Genomic DNA, 23,033 nt, shown 5'->3' on the forward strand with positions numbered 1-23,033 from the left:
GTGTGAAATTAGTTTAGATACAAGGTAGGAAATTCTTCCTATTCTTAACTTGTATTTGTAGAGCAAGAGCAGCAGAATTTAATGGCTATGTTTAAAACTTAAATTTCGGAGAAACATTTTACACATGCAATTTCAGTACTTTATTGCAAAATTGGGGTATAAACTAACACTATTCAGAATATTTTGACAGAACTTTTTTTTTCAATTCACACTTAGGAAAAGGTTCTAGTACTTACTGAAATGAGTAGATTTCAACGTTTTGTCTGCCAAGATTCAGTTGATAAACTTATCACTGTTTCCTGCTTCATCAGTCCCAGGTTAGCTGCAGGTAGGATAGTGGTTACAGGCTAGAGTAGTTTAATTTTCCTCTTTCAGCCCCTGTGGTGTCTCTTGCCCCCTTCCTCCTTCCAACCTCCCAGTCATTTTCTATTCTTTCCACTTCCCTCCATTTTTCTTTTCTCCTTTACCTCCTCATCACTTTTTAGGTCTCCCTCCTCCTTCCATTACTTTCATGCTCCTCTTTTCTTCAGTATCTTTCACTCCCCCTCTCCCAACTTCCCATGTTAGTAGTGAGTATGCCAAATGATTTGCTAAGTAAGGTGAATGAGCCATCCACATACCTAATTTATTTAGCACTGGGGATGGGTGCGGGGGGATAAGTATCATAAACATTTTCTAACCAACTTTGCGGTTCTAGTTTGTAGTTTTTGTCCCTTCTTGTATTGGTTTTTTTCCATCTCTGATTTGTTATGAATTCTCTTGTCAAACTTATCTTCCAGTCTTCCTTATTTCTTGTTCAGCTTCTGTCTTTTCTTCTATTTGCTTCAGCCCCTTTTCTGCATCTACACCTTCTTTTCTCCATCAGTTTGTCCCTTTCTTTCTCTCCCCTACCCATCACTGTGCTCCTCTAATTTTCGTTTGTTAATCAACTCATCTTTCTCCTTCTCCTTTCTCCCCAAACCTGGTCATTCTGTTCCCACTTCTTTAGAGAGGGAGGAGGAGCTGTAGTGTCCAGTCTGCTGATGCTCCTTATAGATTGGAGAATTATGGACCTTGAGGACCAAATTTAAGATGAAATGAAGTACATTCAGAAAGTATTCAGATCTCTTCAATTTTCCAAATTTTACTTTACAGCCTCATTCTAAAATGGATAATATAAACATTTTCCCTCCTCAATTTACACACAGTACCTCCTAATAACAAAGCAACATCAGGTATATAGAAATGTATGCATATTAATTTAAAAAGCAAATCTGAAATATATATACATAAGTATTCAGACCCTTTGCTGTGACACTCTTGAGCTCAGGTGCATCCTGTTTCCATGGATCATCCTTGAGATGTTTCTCCAACTTGATTGGAGTCCACCTGTGGTAAATCCAGTTGAATAGACATGATGTGGAAAGACACACATCTGTCTGCATAAGGTCCCACAGTGTAGGTCAGAGCAAAATCAGCCATGAAGTTGAAGGAATTGTCTTTAGACCTCTGGGACAGGGTTGTGTCAAGGTACAAATCTGGGGAAGGGCACAAAAAATTGCAGCATGGTGACCTCCATCATTCTTAAATGGAAGAAATTCAGAACCACCAGGACTCTTCCTAGAGCTGACTGCCTGCCCAAACTGAGCAATCGGGGGGTGGGGGGAGAGAAGGGAGGTGGCCAAGAAACTTGATGGTCACTCTGACAAAGCTCTAGAGTTCCACTGTGGAGATGGGAGAAATTTCTAGAAGGACAGTCATCTCTGCAGCACCCCATCAATCAGGCCTTTATGGTAGAGTAGCAGATGAAAGCTGCCACTCAGTAAATGGCACAGGACTCTCAGAATATGAGAAACAGGATTCTCTGGTCTGATGAAACCAAGTTTGAATTCTTTGGCCTGAATGCCAAGCATTATGTCTGGAGGAAACCAGGCACCGCTAATCACCCATTTAATACCATCCCTACGGTGAAACGTGGTGGTGGCAGCATGTTGAGGATGTTTTTCAGCTGCAGGAAGGGGGAGACGAATCAGGATCGAGGGAAGGATAAACTGAGATTTATCCCAGGACAAGCAGGATGCTAGTCCTCACATATGGGTGACATCAGTAATGGAGCCCTATACAGAAAAACTTCTGTCAAAGTTTCTAGAAACTTTTGACTGGCACAGTGTGCCCACTGAGCATGCTCAGCATGCCATGATATTCCTGGCCTTCTTTTTCCGCGGAGCCATTAGCCTCGCAGGTATTAGGAGTCCTGAGGTAAAATTTACCTCATAAAAAAGTTTGTAAAAACTTAGGAAAAACATTAGAACCGCAGGGGTCTCCCATGTTAACATCGCGGTAAGTTTTTCTATCCATTTTTTGCCGGTTCCGTACAGTCTTTTTGGGCCTTCAAGTCGTCGACGGCTGTCCGACTTAACTATGGCCTCTGGTTTCAAAAAATGCCCGATCTGCTGCCGTAATATGTCCATCACAGACCCACACTTAGAATGTGTGTTGTGTCTTGGAGAAAAGCATGACGTGTTAACTTGTGTAAAGTGTGCTGAAATGACACCAAAAGGGAGAAAACTCCGGATGGAGAAAATGGAGCACTTGTTCCATTTACAATTGATGCCTTCATCAACATCCACTCAATCGTCTCCGGCTGGAGCAATTCGCAAGGTCATGCTAAAAAAGCAAGCACCCGATGAGGCAGGGGATAGGGCATCGCCAACCCCATCTACATCGTCGTTCAGGTCGGTATCGATCATCGAAAAGAGCGCCGAAAGTAAGCAGAAGCATCGGCATAGGAGGACGCACGATCTGGACATCGACCCGATAACCGGTGATCCATTGAGGGTTCCTGGGTCGCAATCTAAGAAACCATGCAGAGACGAAACGTCACAGAGGCCTTCTAAGCCGAGGCGATCCCCACCGATATCGGTGCCGGGAACCGTACTTCCTCAGGGCCCTGGGGAAGTACCTGAATCGCCCTCACTGCCTCCCCCCATAGCTGCTCTGGTTTCACCAGCTATGCGGGCAGAACTGGACGACTATATTCGCCAGGCAGTAAAGGATGCGCTCCTAGCTGCGATGCCACCTCAGCCATTGAGGCCATTGCCGACACCACCGATGCCGTCGACTCAGGTTCCCATGAACCTGCCGATACCATCGACATCACAGATTCCACCGATGCCAGTGCCCATAACCTTGCCGATACCACTGGCGCCATTGCCGTCGATGCCAATGCCTGATTTGTCTGTCTTTGCACAGATTCTGGCAAAACTAGACACTATCGGTGCCATTCCAATAATATCTCCAGAACCAACAATACCACCACCCACTGGAGAGGATATTCCAAAGGAACTTCCACCTTCAGAGCCAATCCCCGGTCCATCAGGGCTTCCACGTTCTCATCCACCAATATCACCATTGCTTCCATCTAAACTGCTGGAATGTCCATCCAGGCCAAGGGAGTATACACCTTCTACTCCACTTCATCCTCATACACCGGACACTTGGCAAGATACAGATATGGACACATCCTCAGAGGAAGTCTTCTCTGAACTATCACCTCCAGAAGAGAGAAGAGGTTCTCCTCCGGAGGATCTCTCATTCTCCAATTTTGTCAAGGAGATGGCAGACACCATCCCTTTTCAATTACACACTGAGGATGATTCCAGACAAGACACTAGAAGTTCTGCAATTTGTGGACCCATCCAAAGAAGTTTTGGCAGTTCAGTCCACGAAGTCCTGGTAGAGTTATTGCACAGGTTATGGGAACATCCCTGCTCCATACCCCCAGTCAACAAAAGAGTGGATGCAAAATACTTAGTCCAACACATCCCGGGGTTTCAAAAGACTCTATTACCTCACCAATCAGTGGTTGAGTCCGCAGAAAAAGTCAAAAAGAGTAAAAACTCACTTTTCAACCCCACCAGGCAAAGATAACTGGTTCCTAGACAACCTTGGTAGGAAAATGTTTCAAGGTTCTATGTTGGTATCCAGGATTGCTGCCTACCAATTATATATGACTCAGTACCAGCGAAACCTATGGAAACAGATACAGGAACTCTCTGAGGATATTCCCCAGCAACTTCAAGAATCCTTTTCAACCATTATTCATGAAGGACTAGAAGCAGGCAAACAGGTTTGTGCAGCGTACGACTCATTTGAAACTGCATCCAGGACGTCTGCCACTGGTATCAATGCTCGACGATGGGCCTGGCTTAAGGCATCTGACCTAAGGCCTGAAATACAAGACAAACTAGCAGATCTCCCTTGTGTAGGAGAGAACTTATTTGGCGATAAAGTTAAGGAAGCAGTTTCTCTGTTGAAAGAACATTCCGAAACTCTAAAACAATTGTCATATATGCCTCAAGAGTCTCAATCATCAAAGAGACTTCCAAGGAAGGAGCCTAAGCATCCTTATTACAGGCCACGAAGATATTATCCTCCTCCTACACATGGGCGTTCATCTAGACCACCTCAACGGTCACAACCTAGGCAGTCAAGAACAACCAGACCTCAACCCCCTCCACAGACAGCATCCACGTCGGGGTTTTGAAGTGACTCCAGGGAACAGCAGCTGCTCTACCAATCTGGCACCACACATACCAGTGGGTGGTCGGATCACATTCTTCCATCACAATTGGGCATTCATAACCACAGACCAGTGGGTACTTTCCATCACATCTCAGGGGTACCACTTGGATTTTCTCACTATACCGAACGACGCTCCTCCCACTTCGTTTTGGACAATAAAAGGCCAATCCACTATTCTACCAACAGAATTATCCACTCTTCTAAGAGCCAGGGCCATGGAACCAGTTCCCCAACCTCAGCAGGGCAGAGGATTCTACTCCCGTTATTTCCTCATTCCAAAGAAAACCGGAGGCCTATGTCCAATCCTAGACCTCAGAAATCTCAACAAATTTCTGAGCAGAAAAATTCAGGATGGTTTCTCTAGGCGCCATGTTAGCACTACTTCAAAAGGGAGATTGGCTCTGTTCTCTGGATCTTCAAGACGCTTACACTCACATTCCCATATTCCCCCCTCATCGCAAGTATCTACGATTCCTCGTGGATACTCAACATTTCTAAGACAGGGTACTACCCTTCGGCCTTGCCTCAGCACCTCGAGTGTTCACAACGTGTCTAGCAGTGGCGGCGGCTCGCTTGCACAAGCAGGGCGTGCACGTCTTTCCCTATCTAGACGATTGGCTCATCAGGAGTCCAACACAACAAGGAGCTCTCAATTCTCTCCAGCTCACAATGAATCTACTCCATTCCTTGGGATTCCTCATCAACTACCAGAAATCCCACTTCACACCGTCTCACAGGTTGCAGTTCATCGGAGCAGACTTAAACACTATAACAGCAAAAGCCTTCCTACCAAAGGACCGTGCACAGACACTAGCCTCGTTAACAGACTCTCTTCGAGCACGCACACAAATAAAAGCACATCAATGTGTCACCCTCTTGGGTCACATGGCCTCCACAGTCCACGTCACTCCTATGGCCAAATTGGCTATGAGACTCACTCAATGGACGCTCAAAAGTCAATGGATACAGGCCATTCAACCACTGTCTTCCCCTATCCGAGTAACTCACGAACTACACTCCTCTCTCCTCTGGTGGACAAACATGGACAACTTGCTGAAAGGCCTACCTTTCCAACAACCAGTTGTGCAAGTAACATTGACTACAGATGCATCCACCTCAGGCTGGGGAGCACACATTGGCCATCTACAGACTCAAGGTACTTGGACGAAATTCGAAGCAACTTTTCAGATAAACTTCTAGAGCTTCGAGCTATACGTTATGCGCTATATGCGTTAAAGGACTGCCTTTCACACAAGACTGTTCTCATACAAACAGACTACACAATTGCCATGTGGTACATCAACAAACAGGGAGGTACAGGCTCGTATCTCCTTTGTCAAGAAGCTGCACAGATTTGGGACTGGGCCCTAACACACTCAATGTTTCTCCGGGCCACTTATCTGGCAGGCATTCAAAATGTGATAGCGGATCGACTCAGCTGTCAATTCCAACCACACGAATGGTCCCTGGATCCCTCCATAGCGACCATGATTTTTCAGCGTTGGGGTCAACCAACAATAGACCTCTTTGCGTCAGATCTGAATCACAAAGTGAACAGATTCTGTTCCATACACAAAGAAAAAAACCAGCCAGCCAAGGACGCCTTTACTCTCCCATGTACCTCAGGCCTTCTATACGCGTATCCTCAGATACCGCTCATAACCAAAACTCTAGTGAAGCTACAACAGGACAAAGGGTCCATGATCCTCATAACCCCATATTGGCCTCGACAAGTATGGTTTCCCACACTTCAGACTTCTCGATCAGGGATCCCATTCGCCTGGGAGTAGCTCCCACTCTCATAACTCAGAATCAAGGTCGGTTACGCCATCCCAACCTTCAATCCCTATCCCTGACAGCATGGATGTTGAAAGCTTGATTTTTACAATCACTCAATCTTTCCACCAATGTGTCTCAAGTGCTTTTAGCTTCACGAAAACCTTCAACACGAAAGAACTATTCTTCCAAATGGAAAAGGTTTACCTTCTGGTGCAGGTGAAAAAGTATTGATCCTTTCTCCTGCTCCATAACTTCTCTACTAGAATACTTATACAATCTTTCAGACTCTGGTCTCCAGACTTTGTCTGTAAGAGTACATTTAAGTGCAATCTCAGCTTACCATAACAAGATAGGAGATGCACCAATTTCCACGCAACCTCTCGTCAGCAGATTTGAGAGGTTTAACGCACCTAAAACCACCAATTCGGCCACCAGTCACAGAATGGGACCTGAATCTGGTTTTAACAAGGCTCATGTGTTCTCCTTTTGAACCTATAGATTCCTGTGATCTAAAATATCTCACCTGGAAAACTATCTTCCTCATAGCCATTACATCGGCTAGAAGGGTTAGTGAGTTACAAGCACTTGTCACGTATTCACTCTACACGAAATTCCTACATAACAGAGTGGTTCTCCGTACACATCCAAAATTCCTTCCCAAGGTAGTTACGAAATTCCACTTAAACCAATCCATAGTTTACCCACATTCTTTCCAAGGCCTCATTCTCACCAAGGAGAAACAGCCTTACATACCTTGGACTGTAAGCGTGCATTAGCATTTTACATAAACCGCACTGCAATCCACAGGAAATCCACTCAACTCTTTGTATCTTACGATCCAAACAAACCAGGTAAAGCAGTGGGTAAACATACTTTATCCAGTTGGTTAGCAGATTGCATACAGTTTTGCTATGAAAAAGCAGGCCTTCCTCTCCAAGGGCAAGTAAAGGCGCATTCAGTAAGGGCAATGCCAACCTCGGTAGCACACTATCGTTCAATGCCAATCCTTGACATATGCAAAGCGGCAACATGGAGTTCACTTCACACCTTTGCGGACCAGTACTGTCTCGACAAGGAAGGACGACAAGATTCAGCCTATGGACAATCTGTCTTAAAGAACTTGTTTCCAGCATAATCCAACTCATTCCACATCCAACATTTCGTGATTTCAGGCTGCCTCATTTTTCCCAACAAGTACGCCAGTTGTTGTGCCTGTTGCACAAGTTGTACACTGTTGGTCCAATACAAGGATGACTCAGCCTGTAGCTTGCTAATCACCCATATGTGAAGACTAGCATCCTGCTTGTCCTGAGATAAAGCAAAATTGCTTACCTTGTAATAGGTGTTATTCCAGGACAGCAGGATGTAGTCCTCACGAAACCCACCCGCCACCCCGTGGAGTTGGGTCAGATACCTTTTATTATTTTATTTTTGGCTAACGCTTATTGTTACAAACAAGACTGAAGGGAGACCCCTGTGGCCAGGAATATCATGGCATGCTGAGCATGCTCAGTGGCACACTGTGCCAGTCAAAGGTTTCTAGAAACTTTGACAGAAGTTTTTCCGTATAGGGCTCCATTACTGATGTCACCCATATGTGAGGACTACATCCTGCTATCCTGGGATAACACCTATTCGAAGGTAAGCAATTTTGCTGAATTACAGATTCTGGATGAAAACCTACTCCAGATCACTCTGGTCCTCAGTCAGTTATTCACCTTCCAAAATGATGACAACCCTAAGCACACATCCAAGACAATGTAGCAATGGCTTCGGGGCAAGTCTGTGCATATCCTTGATTGGCCCAGCCAGAGCCTTGGTCTTGAATGCGATCGAACATCTCTGGAGAGACCTGAAAATAGCTGTGCATTGATGCTCCCCATCCAACCTAATAGATTGAGGATCTGCAGAGAAGAATGGGAGAAAATCCCCAAATCCATGTGCCAAGCTTGTAGTGTCGTACCCAGGAAGACTTGAGAATGTAATTGTTGCAAAAGATGCCTGAAAGTACTGAGTAAAGGGTCTGAATGCTTATGTAAATGTGATATTTCAGCTTTTTTAATCTGCACAAACTTCTATAACCCTGATTTCACTTTGTCATTATGGGGTTGAGGAGGGGAAAAATGCATATTCATTTTAGAATAAGGCTGTAATGTAACAATGTGGAAAAAGTGAAGGAATCTGAATGCTTTCTGAATGCACTGTATTTTCTTAGGTATATTTTTACTTGCATCATTGTTGGTTAAAGTCAAACTTTGTAATATATTTTTTAAATCACATAGGTATCAGTCAATTTTGGTGCAAAATTACTATCTGGATATTTTAAGGAATAACTTTTAGAATATAACATGTTTGATTAGTCAATCATTATCAATATTTATACTCCTGGGGAAAATCTGTGCAAAAAAAGGTTACATTGTTTACATGGCATTTTTTAAATTCTGAATCTTTGTTCAGATATCAAATATAATCACATTCTTAATTTATAATGCAATATAGAAAAAAGTTACTCTTCCCTGACCTTCCAGCTTTCTGTCTGCCACCACATCAAGACCGTCAACTCCCTCCTACATTCTCCCACATTTGCTGGCTGCTACTTGCTTATTTGGGCTCCACTGAACTCCCACTTTCATTTGGACCATGCAGGCCAAGGTTGACATGGCAGGCTCATTCCCAACCCTTTTGGTCTGTGTAGGCCATCTCGCTGCTGGTCCTTCCTTGCTGCCAGCTGACACCAAAACCATTCCTTCCTTCATTCTGGCCTCCATTGTTACTGCTGCTTCCTGGTTCCCCACCCCTAATGCTGTGGAATCAATGCGAAATTCTGCACTTCTGTGCTCTGCAGAATTCCCCCAGGAGTAATTGATATTAAGACTTGTTCTAAAAACATCAATGAAATTGAATTTTTCAGGTTCCACGGGTGCCAGTCCATACCCTTGCCATGGTTGTACCACCCCAGGAACCTGACAGAGCTCCTCAAGATGATGTATCTTCCCTTCCTGCAACTGAAAAAGGTTAGTGTGTAAACAGGTTTTGTAGTTGTAAATTTATAGTGTAGGTCTTAAAATATATATTGAAATTGTCAGGCATAATAGAAATGGTATATGTAGGTTTTTTAGGAAAGTCTATTTTTCTCTTACGTAGACCATAGAAATGACCCTTCAAAATAACTGTTCTAAAATAAAATTTGTAGTCAATTATTTCTAAATTGTTTATAGACCTTTTTAATTCGTTTTCTCTGCCACTATCAAATTGAATTTGACTAATCTAAATGTGGGAAATACTTTTTACTTTTTTTGTTTAGTGTGTGTAGTGTGCTTTTGAGGATTGAGGAAGTTATAAATGAATGTGCTTAGCATTGCTTAAGTTTAAAATGTAATGTCCACCCTTTACATTGCTTCTGTAAACTTCCATTGCATTTAAGATTCTAGAGGAATTCTGTGGTTTATTGAATGTATAATTAATGGTTTCTAATGAAAACAAACCTATTAACCAGTAATAAGATGAACACCAGCTAATAAAACTTGCATTTTTTTCAAAATACAATTTTTTTCTTCTTTCTACACCAGTGAGCCCTAGTTTTTATCCCCTCTAGTTCATCAGTCTGTCTGATATTAGCAAACATAAAACAAAGAGCTAAATTTCAGTTCATTCCTCCTGTAAGAAACTGAAGAGTGGTTAAATTCTTTATCTTCAGTTTCTGATCACTAAAGCATTAGTCATCTTATTGTGCTCAAAAATGAGGGGACCAGAAATCTGCTTTGAAACGCCATATATTGCTGAGTATTAAGATTGCCCAGCTGACGTACAATCTATTTGTATACTCAGACCAGCTCATGCATTGATCTGATGAAGAAAGTAGAGTAACTTCTAGTTCTAGAGAGCTGTGAGGGTGCAGTCCAGTTAACTGTAGACACAAGCTTCTTTATTTGTGCATTTTTATGCAATCCAACATGTGGTCTGGTTGCTGATGCTCTTGATAACAGTAAAACTTTTTAAACTACTACTTTTCCTTGATTTTTTTTTTTATTACAGCTGCATCTTTTACTCACCGACTGAATTCCAATTTGGTTTGATAAATTGAACCCTTATGTACTGACTCCATAAAAAGGTCATAATCAAAACTATCTCTTGGGGCAAGATAAATAAGTTGTAGGTAATACCTTTTCATTGAACTAAATAAATTTTGGGACTAGATGTCAGGTGTTATACTTTCTTCATCAGATCAATGCGATGGTGAGCTGAAGTCTGAGTATACTAGTAGGCTGGACTTGTACCATCAGTAACTTACAATTTGGGCAAATTAATCTGTGATTCATTTTGCATTAACCTAATAAGTTGCTCCAATCAAAACATCACCTACAACTTTTTTTATTGTCCTTTTTTAGTTATAAACATCCAGGTGGACCAACAGGGTAGCTATTCATGTGCTCACATACAAAACTGTAAAATTGTCATTCTGTACAGAAGACAAAGCTATTTACACAGCAAACTGGTTTTTGAAAAGAATAAAAACCCATTTAACAGGTAGCTTATAGCTGTGTAAGTAGTGATACAAATGTAGTCCATATTTTCTGTAGTATTAAAAACTCAACTGCAAAGTTAATGAGCTATTAGAGCAGACTGAACATCTTTTCTGATGAAGTAGAATGTTTACTACAACTAGTCTGAGTCAGCACCTGCCAGCAAACACATTTGAACTTGTAGTTGAAGTGAGGTTTATTTGTTTTGTTTTTGTTTAAATTACATTTTAATCCATATACTTCTGGCAATTATATTAATTTGCCTTTTGCTCAAATCATTTAAACCACTTTTTGTGGGCAGTTATCTGACATTAGAACTTGATTTTACTTTAAGAAGCTGTGTAAAAAAAAAATACTAGTGATGAACTTAACTTGGAACATGAATTTTACCTTTAAGCTGAGATTTTAAAAAAGCATGCTTAAATATAAATGAAAATCCAAAATTGCTAAATTCAGAATATAGATTTTTTTATACTTTGCAGTGGGCAATCAGCCTAAGTTTTTAAATGGAACAATCTGGTTCACATTGCTGAACTGCAAGATATGTTAAATTCTAAATGTAGTTACTAAATTTTCTTGGATCAAAAGATTAAAACACTTGTTAAAGAGATGGTAAAAGAAGCAAGGAAGGGTAAATTTTAAGCAGCTGTCCTACTTTTCAACTCGTACAAATCCAAGCAATTTTAAAACATAAGGTATCTGTGTACATTGTGTTTAAAGATTGGGTTTTAAGACTTATATTCTAGAAAATCAAAGCAGTTTACAACATAACTTACATAATAAATTGAAGTCATAAAAATATAAAACATTAAGAACAAAATAAAACATGTTCCATTATATGTAGTTTCCAACTATGCCTCTAAAACACCCCTTAAATGCCTCTTCTATATGGCTAAAAATACTCATGTTAAAAGTACTTTTAACTAGCTAAGAATCCACTTAACTGGTAGGGCTAATTTAGGAAGGTTACCTCGTTTGTGCTTATGGTTTTGAAATTTTTCCCCTTAATGGTTACACTTTATTTTTGTGTGTTCATGGTTAGGACCCAAGCTAAAACCTTAGGGACACACTTAATCTTTTCTGGTGCATTATTCTTTTTATATACAAAAGGAGATACTGGCATCTGGGTTTGATTCAAGCCTATAGAGAGCACCTACCAAACTTTTTCTAATATTGACCCCATTCTGACCCCCAAAAAATAGCAGGCCTCAGTCCCTCTCCCTTCTCTCACTGATTCCTTCATCCCCTATTCATGCAAAGCAAGGAAATGGTGGCAGCACTAGTTATCATGGAACCTAAGTCAGCATATGCTCAAAGACCCTGGCCCCTCCATGCAGATTTCTGTTTTAAGTGGTCAGCCTTATGAGTGTGTGCTGACCACTGGTTGAAATGGAAGTCCAGAGATGCGTGAGGGTAGATCAACCATGTTTCATTTGGGTTACTCCCCATATTTTGGGAGGTATGCATGCTGCTGGCGAGTTTAGTTTAAAAGGGCTAAGGTATTTGTAAATATTGTCTCAAGATTCATATTTAGTATCCCTAGTTACTTGTTTTGTATTTAAAAAAAAAAACAAACAAACAAAAAACCCCTGAATATCTGACTTGCATATCTGCTCATTTTTGTTCAGTTTATTGGTCTGTTCATATTTATTTTTGTAAATTCACTGTACAGTAACTATACTAATTGGATGGGCATTTTCAGCAGCTCATCTAACTGGACAGTGTTGACCTGAAAATCATCCCAAGTATCACATTGTATTGGTTTTTCACAAGTAAGCCACTATAAAGGAGATGAAAAGACCCATAAGTAAAAAGTTTTAGCAGCAGGGTAGGAGGCTAAGTGGTGTTGCTTTTTAAGGCAGAAAGGTTCATCCTATTCTAGTGAATGGCTGGAGTGTGGGGGTTTGGTGGAACCTAATCTACCACTTGAATTGCTGTATTGCTGACCCTTATTTCAAAAGCCCAAACTCCTAACAGCTAGCTTGCTAAATGTATAGGTTTTTATTTAAGGTAGTGGGACCATGGAATTTTATTAAATCTTTATAAAGGAGGCTACCAAGTTGCGTAAGTTGTTCTAAGCCACTCAGAATATACATTTTCAATAGCACAAATAGTAACTGCTATTGAACTCTAAACATTTTTTAGAACAGAGGTAAATTTCCCATTTTTCCTTTTGAAGAAGGGGCGCTTATCAGTCATTGTGCCTATCTCCCCACTAATATTGTTTAGTATGCTAAATACTAGATATTCTGGGCATGTGAGAGGGGCCAAGAGGAATTGGGTTCAGGTATTTTTTCTGAATCTGCATATTCCACAAATATATGTAATTCCATAAATTATTATTTATTTATTTTTTTTGCTGCATCCATTCTGGATCTAGTCCACAGAAAACTTTACCACATCAGGTTATTCATTAGGATGATGGATATTTTGAGGGAGATCCAGAAATAAACATGGTTATGCCACATAACTTGTTGATTTTTTATCTGATCTATGCCAGATTTTCAGGACATGTGAGGGGGAGAAGAGTAAGACACAGGATTCTGACTGATATTGTTGGATCCATTTTTTCATGAATACAGGAAGTCCTTGGCTTGAGTCGTTTCAAGTTGGCAGTTTGCTAAATTACCCATTAGCCAACTTAACTTTCTTTCAACTTCAGGACACCCGGCAGGCATGCATTGGTGTGCTGATGCTTATGAGGCATTGTGAGGTGGTGTTGGTAGAAAGAGGGCCCAGAACTTCCTTTTTCAGAGCATTCAGTTCAATGTCCTGTAGTAATCCACTCCCAACAAATTGTCATTCTCTGGAATTTTTTACTCAGAATTAAAAATGAATGCTTTAAAATGTCCTCTTTTTACTGTACTATATATTAAAAATTCCAGGTTTGCTGAAACTGGGGCTGGAGCCAATCCTTCATCCTTATAGGGCAATCTGTTTTGACTTGGGCATTAATATAAGATAGTTTTCAGGAGCTGGTTATGTCAAATCTGAGGACTTCCTGCATGTGTAACTTCACACACATCTAACTTTTTGGTTTTGCATCTAATGGCACACCAAATTTTCAGGCAGGTCATGGGGGTCTGAGAATCATGAGGGGCATTTTTCAGAGGAATCCATGTAGTCTAAAATACATATATGCATTTAAGTAACCTAATAATTCTTGTTTTGGCATCTGATACCCACCAATTTATTTTGTTTTTTTATTGAAAATAGAAATTTCCATCCAATGCATACACAATTTAAAAAAACAATACAAACCAAAACAAATGTTATAACAGTAGGATTATGTGGAGATAACTATACATATGACATTTTTAAAATACTATATCTACCTGCAGTTTATTCAAGTATAACCTGAAGCAGACTAAAAATAATCAAATAACCAAGCAGTCACTAAATATTCTATGAAAACAAACCCCATCCTCAAAGCCTCCCAACCCCTGGCCAGAAGAGTTCTAAATTCCATGATATAAAAACAGAATTCTTTTAAAAGTAAAGGCCTAAAACATTAGCCCTAATACTGAATTTTCAAAAATAAAATTGACCCAATGACACCGTGACAGGGACGATTGTCACCTCTTTGCAAAATTGTACGCCAAAGTTTTAGATATCTGGGTGAGGGGACAGGGAGGGGGGAGGTCGAGGAATCTGAGTTTGGTATTTATTTTCTAGAGCCACATAGGCACATGCATGCAAGTGCATGCGTATTCCAGAATGTAGGCTCCATTAGTTCTGTGTGGAGCTTATAGTTTCATTTTCTTATTTGTATTATAGAAAGTGGTGGAAATGCAGGATTTGCTAGAACAGCCTCCTGTTGAGAAAGTGTTTAGTGAATGTTAATGTAAACTCTCATTTACATTGCAAATGTTTTCAAATAAGTGTTGTATAATGTAAAGTTATAGGTCTAGCAGGATTTTGTGTTCGTAGTGCTCTAGTTTCCATTTTCTCATTTGTCATCTTGTAACATTGATTCTAATTTAATAAGACATGCTGAAATAATTTCAGCATAACAGCTTGAAAAGGTTTTGCTGTAGATTTTAGCATGTATTTAAACAATTCCTAGATAAAACAGTATGTAGAGGGATGTAATGAAATCCCTGCATCTCTTAGTGGTACTTAGAAGTTGGAACATGAACTAAAACAATGGTTTACTAATTTTCTTTGCCACCTTATTGAGTAAAGATTTTTATAACTGTTACTTCTTGAGGACTACAATACACCATCGCTATGTTTTTAAAGGTATCTGAAACTTAGAGCAAAGAATTGACCTCGCAAATTGGTTATGTATTAAAATATATTTTTCTGTTGATAAGCATTCTGAATTAGCCATTACATGTGGGAGATGTCATCTGAACGGACTTGACTCTCAAAGCTAGTAGAGCTTTAAGCTCTGAGCATGTGCATTTGTTCTTGTGTGGGCGTTGCCTCGTGTCTCTCTTCAGTCATTTTTTCTCTGAGCACAGCATGGACATGAACTGTCTTTCTTATAATTTTTTTCTGTAAAAATCCTTAGAACCTTTTCAATTCAATATTTTGTCAGTTTCTTATAAAGTTGCATCACTGCTTCTGCAGCCCCACAACAGTACTTTACTTTTCAGTGCTATCCAAAAAAAGAAATGAAGCATGACCTTTTCTTCCACCATGTCACACCAGAAGAAATAAACTATGGTGAGAAGATTCAAAAGTTGTATCTGTGGAAAGATGGTCTCTCGCCAATGGCAATGACTTGTTACTGATGCCTCGGTCTGGAACATGATCAGAAAAACTGCTATGCCTATGGATAGATGTCTTTTTTATTTTTGCTCAGAGGTTGAGTGCTTCACATTAAACTGTGAAATCTCATCAGTCGCAGTAGGTCCTTGTCTCACAGTGCAGCCTCATCTGCCTCACCAGGAAGAGAATTAACAAGGTGCTCCTCAAAAACTCAATCTGCCCAGGCTACAGTCTGTGTCAAGCTCCATCAGCCACCTCGCATTGAAGACAAAGCAGCATCAAATTACTGGAGCAGCAGTCTGTATCGAAAATCACAAACATTCTGCATCAGCACCAGTACCATTGACATGGCCATCTGCGCCATTGGCACAAACAGCATTAGCGATGCATCTTTCACTAATGCAATCAGAGCACTTATTGAACAACCTGCCAGTGAGCTCGCACAGTGCGCCTGATGCCACGGAAGCATGTGGCCTGAATGCATACTGATGCATCTACCCTGTGGTCACATGGTGCTCAAGATCCTATAATCACTTGAAACCATGATGCACATTGGTCAGACACATGGCACAGCTCAGATGCAATATTGTTGACCTGCACCAGATTTCTCAATGCCCATTTCAAAAGACCCATCAGAGCATAGCCAAGCATCCAAAGTGTCCAAACACTCTAACCCCATTAAAGCCGTGAATGCATCCACGTCAGATGTCGCTTTGCCAACACAGCTCTACACATTCCATCCTAGATCTGCAGGAGAAGAGGTCACATTTCCTCCTCTAGATTCCTCAAACTGATGAACCTCCCCTGCTTTTAGGGTCTCTTTGGTGAAAAGCTGCTAGACAGTCACTTAGACAAAACATCAGAATGTGGCAGTGCATTTGCTCTCAATGGCTCTGGAACAGCCCTCCATGGTGCAACATTTTTAATCTGTGCAAATGACCATATTTCCACGGGAAGCTTTACCAGTCTTTTCAATAGTACCGTATGCTGATCAGCATCAACAGCCTCATCTGGCCTGACCTAGGTAAAATGCCATCGGAAAACTACATAGCAGGCTCAGTCCAAACTGAGGCCTAATTTTTGATCCATCCAAACAATCTTCAGATTCTCCCAGACGTGGGAAGAATCCAACATTGTGGAAGAGTTGTTAGATCACCAAGGGTCCCTGGGCCCTCCAAATTGTGCAGTCCAGGTACTGGTTGCATTTCTTCTAGTCTCCAACCCTCCTATATTGTTCGGCACTTTATCTGGATCCATCTCATTTACCACAACTTCAACTGGAAGTCCATCGCTTCTCCAACAAGCGATTAGAACCAATCTCAATGTGTCAGCATGCACTACATTACTATTCTCAATACTTCTTATCCCCTAGAAAATGAGGGGACTGTGGCCCATTTTTGACTTGACACCTGAGCAAACATATAAACTCCAAGAGAAATTCATAAATACAGGAATACGAATGGATGTAAGCTTTGGATTTAAAGGATGCATAGGCTCAAGGATTCAGCTATCCTTCACACTGGTGCTACCTCCATTTCCAGGTGGATACATCCCGCTATGAAAACTGAGTACTTCATTTGACCTCTTGTCAGACCCAAGAGTCTTTACGAAATGTCTTGTGGTAGTGATAGCTCATCTCTGTCACCATGGAATAAGTCTTCCCATATCTGGACAATTGGCTTATGACAAAAACAGGAGACAAAGTGTTCCACTCTGAGCTGAACCACAGCTCTTCTACAACACTTTATTCTGATCAACTTCAAGAAATTGAGAATGAGTTTAACCAATCAAGGCTTGGTTAAACTCAATGCAAGAGCATTCCTGCCACCTGACTGAGCGAACACCAGCAGTTAAATCATCTGCAACTCTCCTCTCTTCTCCATGCTTGTCTACCAGACTGCTCCTAGCAGACCTTGGTCAAATGGCAGCAACCATCAATATGATTCTATTTACCCATTTTCACATCTGCTACTTCCAGTAGGGTCTACATACCTGGTAGGATCAACTAACTCAACCACAGACTCTAGTGCAAAATACAGCAACTATGAAATGGGAGTTGTGGTGGTAGCCACACCTGTGAGTTCCCAAGGATCTTCTCTTTGCTCACTCATTTATCAAGTGGTTCTGGCAATGGTTGCCTCCACCAATGGGTGAGGAGAGCACACTGGAACACTTTGAACACAAAACATCTAAACTCTTCAAGACACACTATCAAATCAATCTTCTAGAGCTGAGAGCAATAAGATATGCTCTATGGATCTTTGCATATCTTCAAGGGAAGAACATCCTGATTCAGACTGGCAACCAGGTTGCAATATTTTGTCAAACAAGGAGGAATGGGCTCATGGTCTCTGCCAAGAAGCCATCAAAATGTGGAATTGGGTGGAAAGAAATGAACCTGCTCTACAGGTCATCTTTTGGTCAGGCATCTCCAACACGCTGGCAGATCGACTTAGTGTTTCAATCACACAAATAGCCTCTACAACAATCAGTGACTGAAAAACTCTTCAGCTTATGGTACCTGCATCACAGCAAACACCAAACTAAATTCTGCTCAGTTCTACCAAGCACTTGCAGGCTAGCTCAAGACACTTTCCTCCTCATCTAGGGACAAAGCCTCTTGTATGCTTTTCCACCATTACCGCTTATTGACAGGTGCAGAAGGTTCTTCAGAACCGTGTTAGTCTAATCCTTATTTATTTATTTATTTTTAATTTTTATAGACCGAAGTTCTTGTAGGAACTACAAATCAATCCGGTTTACATACAACTTTTAAATGCCCAAAAAGAGTAGTGGGCTTTACATAGAACAGTTGAACAATATATCTGGCTTGACCCTGTCAGGTCTAGTATGCATATCTTGTATAACTTTCTAGCAGTCTTCCCATACATCTGGGAATGGACCCTGTGTTGTTGACTCGGGAAGGTAAGGGACATTGTACCAGCTCAACCTTTAACTCTCAACCTCACAGCTTGGATGTTGAACGCACTATGATAGAGGATCTCCACTTACAGAGATTACAAACATATTAGTCTTATCTAGAAAGTCTTCCACCAGAAGAAATTATACCTTCAAATGGCACAAGTACTCAAAATGGTGTCATCAAAATGCTTTGGACCCAATTCATGCAAGCCTAAGCATCTGCTGAAATACTTGCTCCACCGTTCTGACTCTGGCCTCACCACCTCTTCTGTACAAGTGCACCTCAGCACTATAGCAGCTTACTATACTCAAATAGTCAGCAGACCAATTTCTACTCATCCACTGATAACACATTTCATGAAAGGTCTATGGCATGTTAAACCCCTGGTACAAAAACCACCTCTTCCATGGGTCCTGAACATAGTGCTTTCCCAACTAATGAAGCCGCTTTTTGAGCCATTGGGGTCAGCTTCTCTAAAGTACTTGACAAGGAAGGTGGTGTTCCTCATTGCAGTGACTTTCAGCTGTAAGAATCGGCAAAGGCCAAGCTCCTGTCAACTGTCCTCCATACAGGGTGGTTCTTCCTACTCACCCAAAATTTCTCCCAGAAATCTTTAGCTTTCCATATCAATCCATTGTATTGCCTACCTTCTTTCCTAGGTCCCATGATAGCAAAAAAGCCCTACATTTTCTGGACTGCAAAAGGGCCTTATTGCATTACAAGAAATGAACTCGGCCACATCATAAGACCGCCCAACTGTTCATTTCATACAAACCCAACAAACTAGGAGTAGCAGTTACCAAGTGAACCTTATGTAACCAGCCAGCTGAGTGCTTTCACCACTTATACCACTGCATAAAAACATAAGAACATAAGAAATTGCCATGCTGGGTTAGACCAAGGGTCCATCAAGCCCAGCATCCTGTTACCAACATAGGCCAAAACCAGGCCACAAGAACCTGGCAATTACCCAAACACTAAGAAGATCCCATGCTACTGATGCAATTAATAGCAGTGGCTATTCCCTAAGTAAAATTGATTAATAGCCATTAATCATCACAGACAAAATGAAGGGTCATCAAGAGAGAGCCATGGCTGTTTCCATTGTGTATTTTCAAGAAGAGCCTATTGAAGATATCTGCAAAACTACAACTTGGTCTTTCGTTCATACCATTAGGTCCCACTACTGTCTTGATAACCTCTCAAAAACCATGCTCCGTGGTGAAAGCAGATTATTTACAAAATAAACACTCCGCTGCAACCCTCAGTTTGGGATTCTCCACATGTAATGGCTAATTCAGCCTGCTTATAGACAGAAAAAGCAAGTTTGCTTACCATAAACGGTGTTTTCTGTAGATAGCAGGATTAATTATCCATGGAATACCCACTCGCTTCCCTGAAGAGTTGACTACAGAGCTAGATTAGCTTTAGTATAGACTGAAGAGACTGACTAACTCCTGTTCATGCTCAGTTCAGAGCTTTACTAGCTTTGAGAGTAGAGTCCTTTTTGTTGCTGGATGTCACCCACATGTTGTAATGGTTAATTTATTCTGCTATCTATGAAAGACATTTTACTGTAAGCAAGCTTGCTCAATATAATGACCTAAACAGAAGAAAATATTACATGTGGTACTATTTCTTTTTGTGAATATATTGAATCATGGTATTAGGGTACAATATGCATTCAGTAAATGCACAGTTTGTATTCTAAAGAATGGCTGCCCATTTTTAGGCACCATGAGTTCAGTAAATGACTAACATTTCTTAAAATTTTCTGTTTTCAAGGCTTTATACTTTAATTTTAGCTAGCAATCTAACTGAAATGAAAGTAAACAGTGTAAACTGCATACAGTTTAATCACTATCAGGTGTATTTTTTGAGAATCCATCAAATAGAGAAATATGGAAGTATAGGTAGGAAATAGTATGTCATTTTGATGGATGCCATTGATACTTGTTAACAAAGTCCATACAAGCTAAGGTTAGCTGTGTAATTCAAATGTAATTTGAAATTCAGGTATATCTACACTTGGCAGCCAGAGGATTAAATTTTAATTTAAAAACTTTAGTTATCACTTCAATACTTGGCTTATGCAAAATAAATTAGAATATGCCAGGTGATATACATATATAAAATTTGGCAGCAGGGAAAATATTAAATCTTGGGAAAAATACTTACAAAATTGTACAGTGTTCTCTTGTACACCAGAGCAGCTGAAATGTAAATTTTATTTATAGATATTCCTTTATATTGGCATAGACTAATTTTATGAAGTTGAGTTTTGAGGGTAATACCCCTGTGATGCAATAAATATCAATTATATGCTATACATTAGTAAAAAAAAGAAAATGAAGATAAATTTCAAAAATGAGATTAACATTACTGTCAAACTTGAGTTTATAAACCTGTAAATAAGCCTAGAATGACAGCCACCTTCGTCCAAATATTCTTCATGTCTACTCCAAAGGATAGAACATAGATTTTCTGCTGTTTTAAATTAGTTTGATATTTAAACCATAATGTGAAAAAATAAGTTGCTTTTCTTCTGATGGTAGTGGTGTGGCTTATTTCTGCACTTTCTTAATTTGAGGGCACTATGTGCAGGGTCTCCAGTTTTTCATAGTCCTGCAGATGCAGTCTCTATACCTTGCTGCCAAGTCATCACTTTCTTCTGCCAGCGCAAGTTGTTACCTGTTTCCACCTGCTCTCCTCTGATGCCCCTAGCCAGCTGAAATATCTTACTCGTAACCCTGCTTCTCTTTTGCTTATCAGCTTGCTGTTTTTAATTCCTTCCATTGCTTCCTTCCTCTCCACCACTAACTATGCTGCAGCAACATGGCTCCCAGTTCAGTATCTGCGAGTATCATGGTACCATTAGACTGTTACTGCCTGCACACTGCTCACTGGTGCTAAATGCTGAGCCACTGAGTACTAGCACAGTTGGCAGTGGAAGAGGAGAATCAGAATCGGAGGAAACGGCAAGCTTAACAGACATGGATATATGGCTGGGATCAGAAGCTGGAGACAAGGAATGTTGAGAGGGAGGGGGAGGTCTGAATAAAAAAGCAGGTATAAAGCAGGAGCATGAATGGGTTAAGGAAGAGAGGGGAGGGGAAATGAGATGAAGGGTACATTTGGCAGCAGAGAAGAAAAGTCTTTGAAAGAAGGTAGGGGAACAAAGTAAGAGAACGGAATGAATAATTCCTCCCCCCCCAAAAAAAAAAATTGAAATGGATGAGAGGAAAAGCATACATGACAGGCTATAAATATAATTTGTATTAAATTCAATGCTTGGAATAACCCAGTGTTAGTGCTGTATGCTGCAATAGTGGGGGGGGTGGTGTCCTGGGGTCAATTTACTGCTTAGATTTTCTTTGGGTTGGTCATGACCGGGGATATGTATGCTGTAGAGGCAGTATTCATAGCTTCTGTGGGTGGGTAGGAGTCCCAATTAGGGCTGGACAAATCTGAGGGGAGAGGCTACCTGGGTGCCTAACATTCAGAAAAGCCAAACAAAAAAACCACGAAAAGAATTAAACAAAAAAATGACACAAAAAACAATTATCTGCATTGTAAAACGTTTGGTGCCTGTTTTCTAAATATTTCCACCCCCTTATCCTAGTTATTGTACAATGAGAACACTTAGTGTTCCATAATTGCAGGGTTCAGAAAACCATGATGCATGGCCAATGGCTAAAGACTGTCACTGTAATGACTGCACTAAAGTAAGTTGGATAGGGATATAAACTAGAAGAAAAAATGTGGCCTGGTAGGTCAGTCTGCAAATGCTGTGCACTATCATGCAGAAGGCCCCTGTTTCAATCCCTGTCAGGTTTTTGGCTTCTTGAATTGACCAGGCCTGAAGAAGCTGCAGAAGGTAGCATTCACATCTTCTGGGGAAAAGGAGCTGTGGTTTTGCTTAAGGGTGACACCTAATGGACTGATTCAGGGCCCATGATTGCAGGTTTCCAGAAGGTGCCATTATGCATGGCCCCTAGCCTAAAACAATCACTACAATGTCTAGACTAGTGTGTTGGGGAAGGGATATAGAGGAAATAAGAGAAAAATCACTGGCTAGTTGTGAATGAAGGCTTGTGGTGCCCACACCCAGCTCTGGTTACAGTTAAGTAGGATTAGAGGAAACTGGGCCAAATAAAATTAAAACAGGAAAAATCCCCAGGTAGTTGTAATCGAAGGATCATGGTGTCAGACCCCAGCCCTGGTTCTGATTTTGATCTGGTAGGTTTAAAGGGAGCAGGAGGAAACTGCCACATAAATTTGTAATTTGACATTTTTATGCATGTTAATATAAAACTACATTCAATGTTTTGGAAACATGCTGCAAAATCTTGAAAAATATGCCACAGTTTTCTAATATGTATTCCCCAACTTCTTGTTAGCTGCTGCAGAAAATTTTCTCACAGGACAAACAGGATGGTAGTCCTCACATATGGGTGACTTCAGAGGATGGAGCCCAATCACAGAACACTTTTGTCAAAGTTTCTAGAACTTTGACTGACCCCTACTGG

At 40.7% G+C, this 23,033-nt stretch overlaps 1 protein-coding gene across 4 annotated transcripts in view; it reads left to right on the forward strand.

Annotated features, from left to right (window-relative positions):
* Window positions 1-23,033, forward strand: part of LOC115079775 (ankyrin repeat and KH domain-containing protein 1-like) — a 187,418-nt gene that overhangs the window by 97,577 nt on the left and 66,808 nt on the right. For all 4 annotated transcript variants that reach the window (XM_029583624.1, XM_029583623.1, XM_029583625.1 and 1 more), the window contains exon 14: window positions 9,254-9,356. In XM_029583624.1, the coding sequence (XP_029439484.1) occupies window positions 9,254-9,356 (103 nt within the window). The remainder of the gene's footprint in view (window positions 1-9,253; window positions 9,357-23,033) is intronic.

This window comes from Rhinatrema bivittatum, chromosome 18, assembly GCF_901001135.1.
Source record: "Rhinatrema bivittatum chromosome 18, aRhiBiv1.1, whole genome shotgun sequence".
NCBI lineage: Eukaryota > Metazoa > Chordata > Amphibia > Gymnophiona > Rhinatrematidae > Rhinatrema > Rhinatrema bivittatum.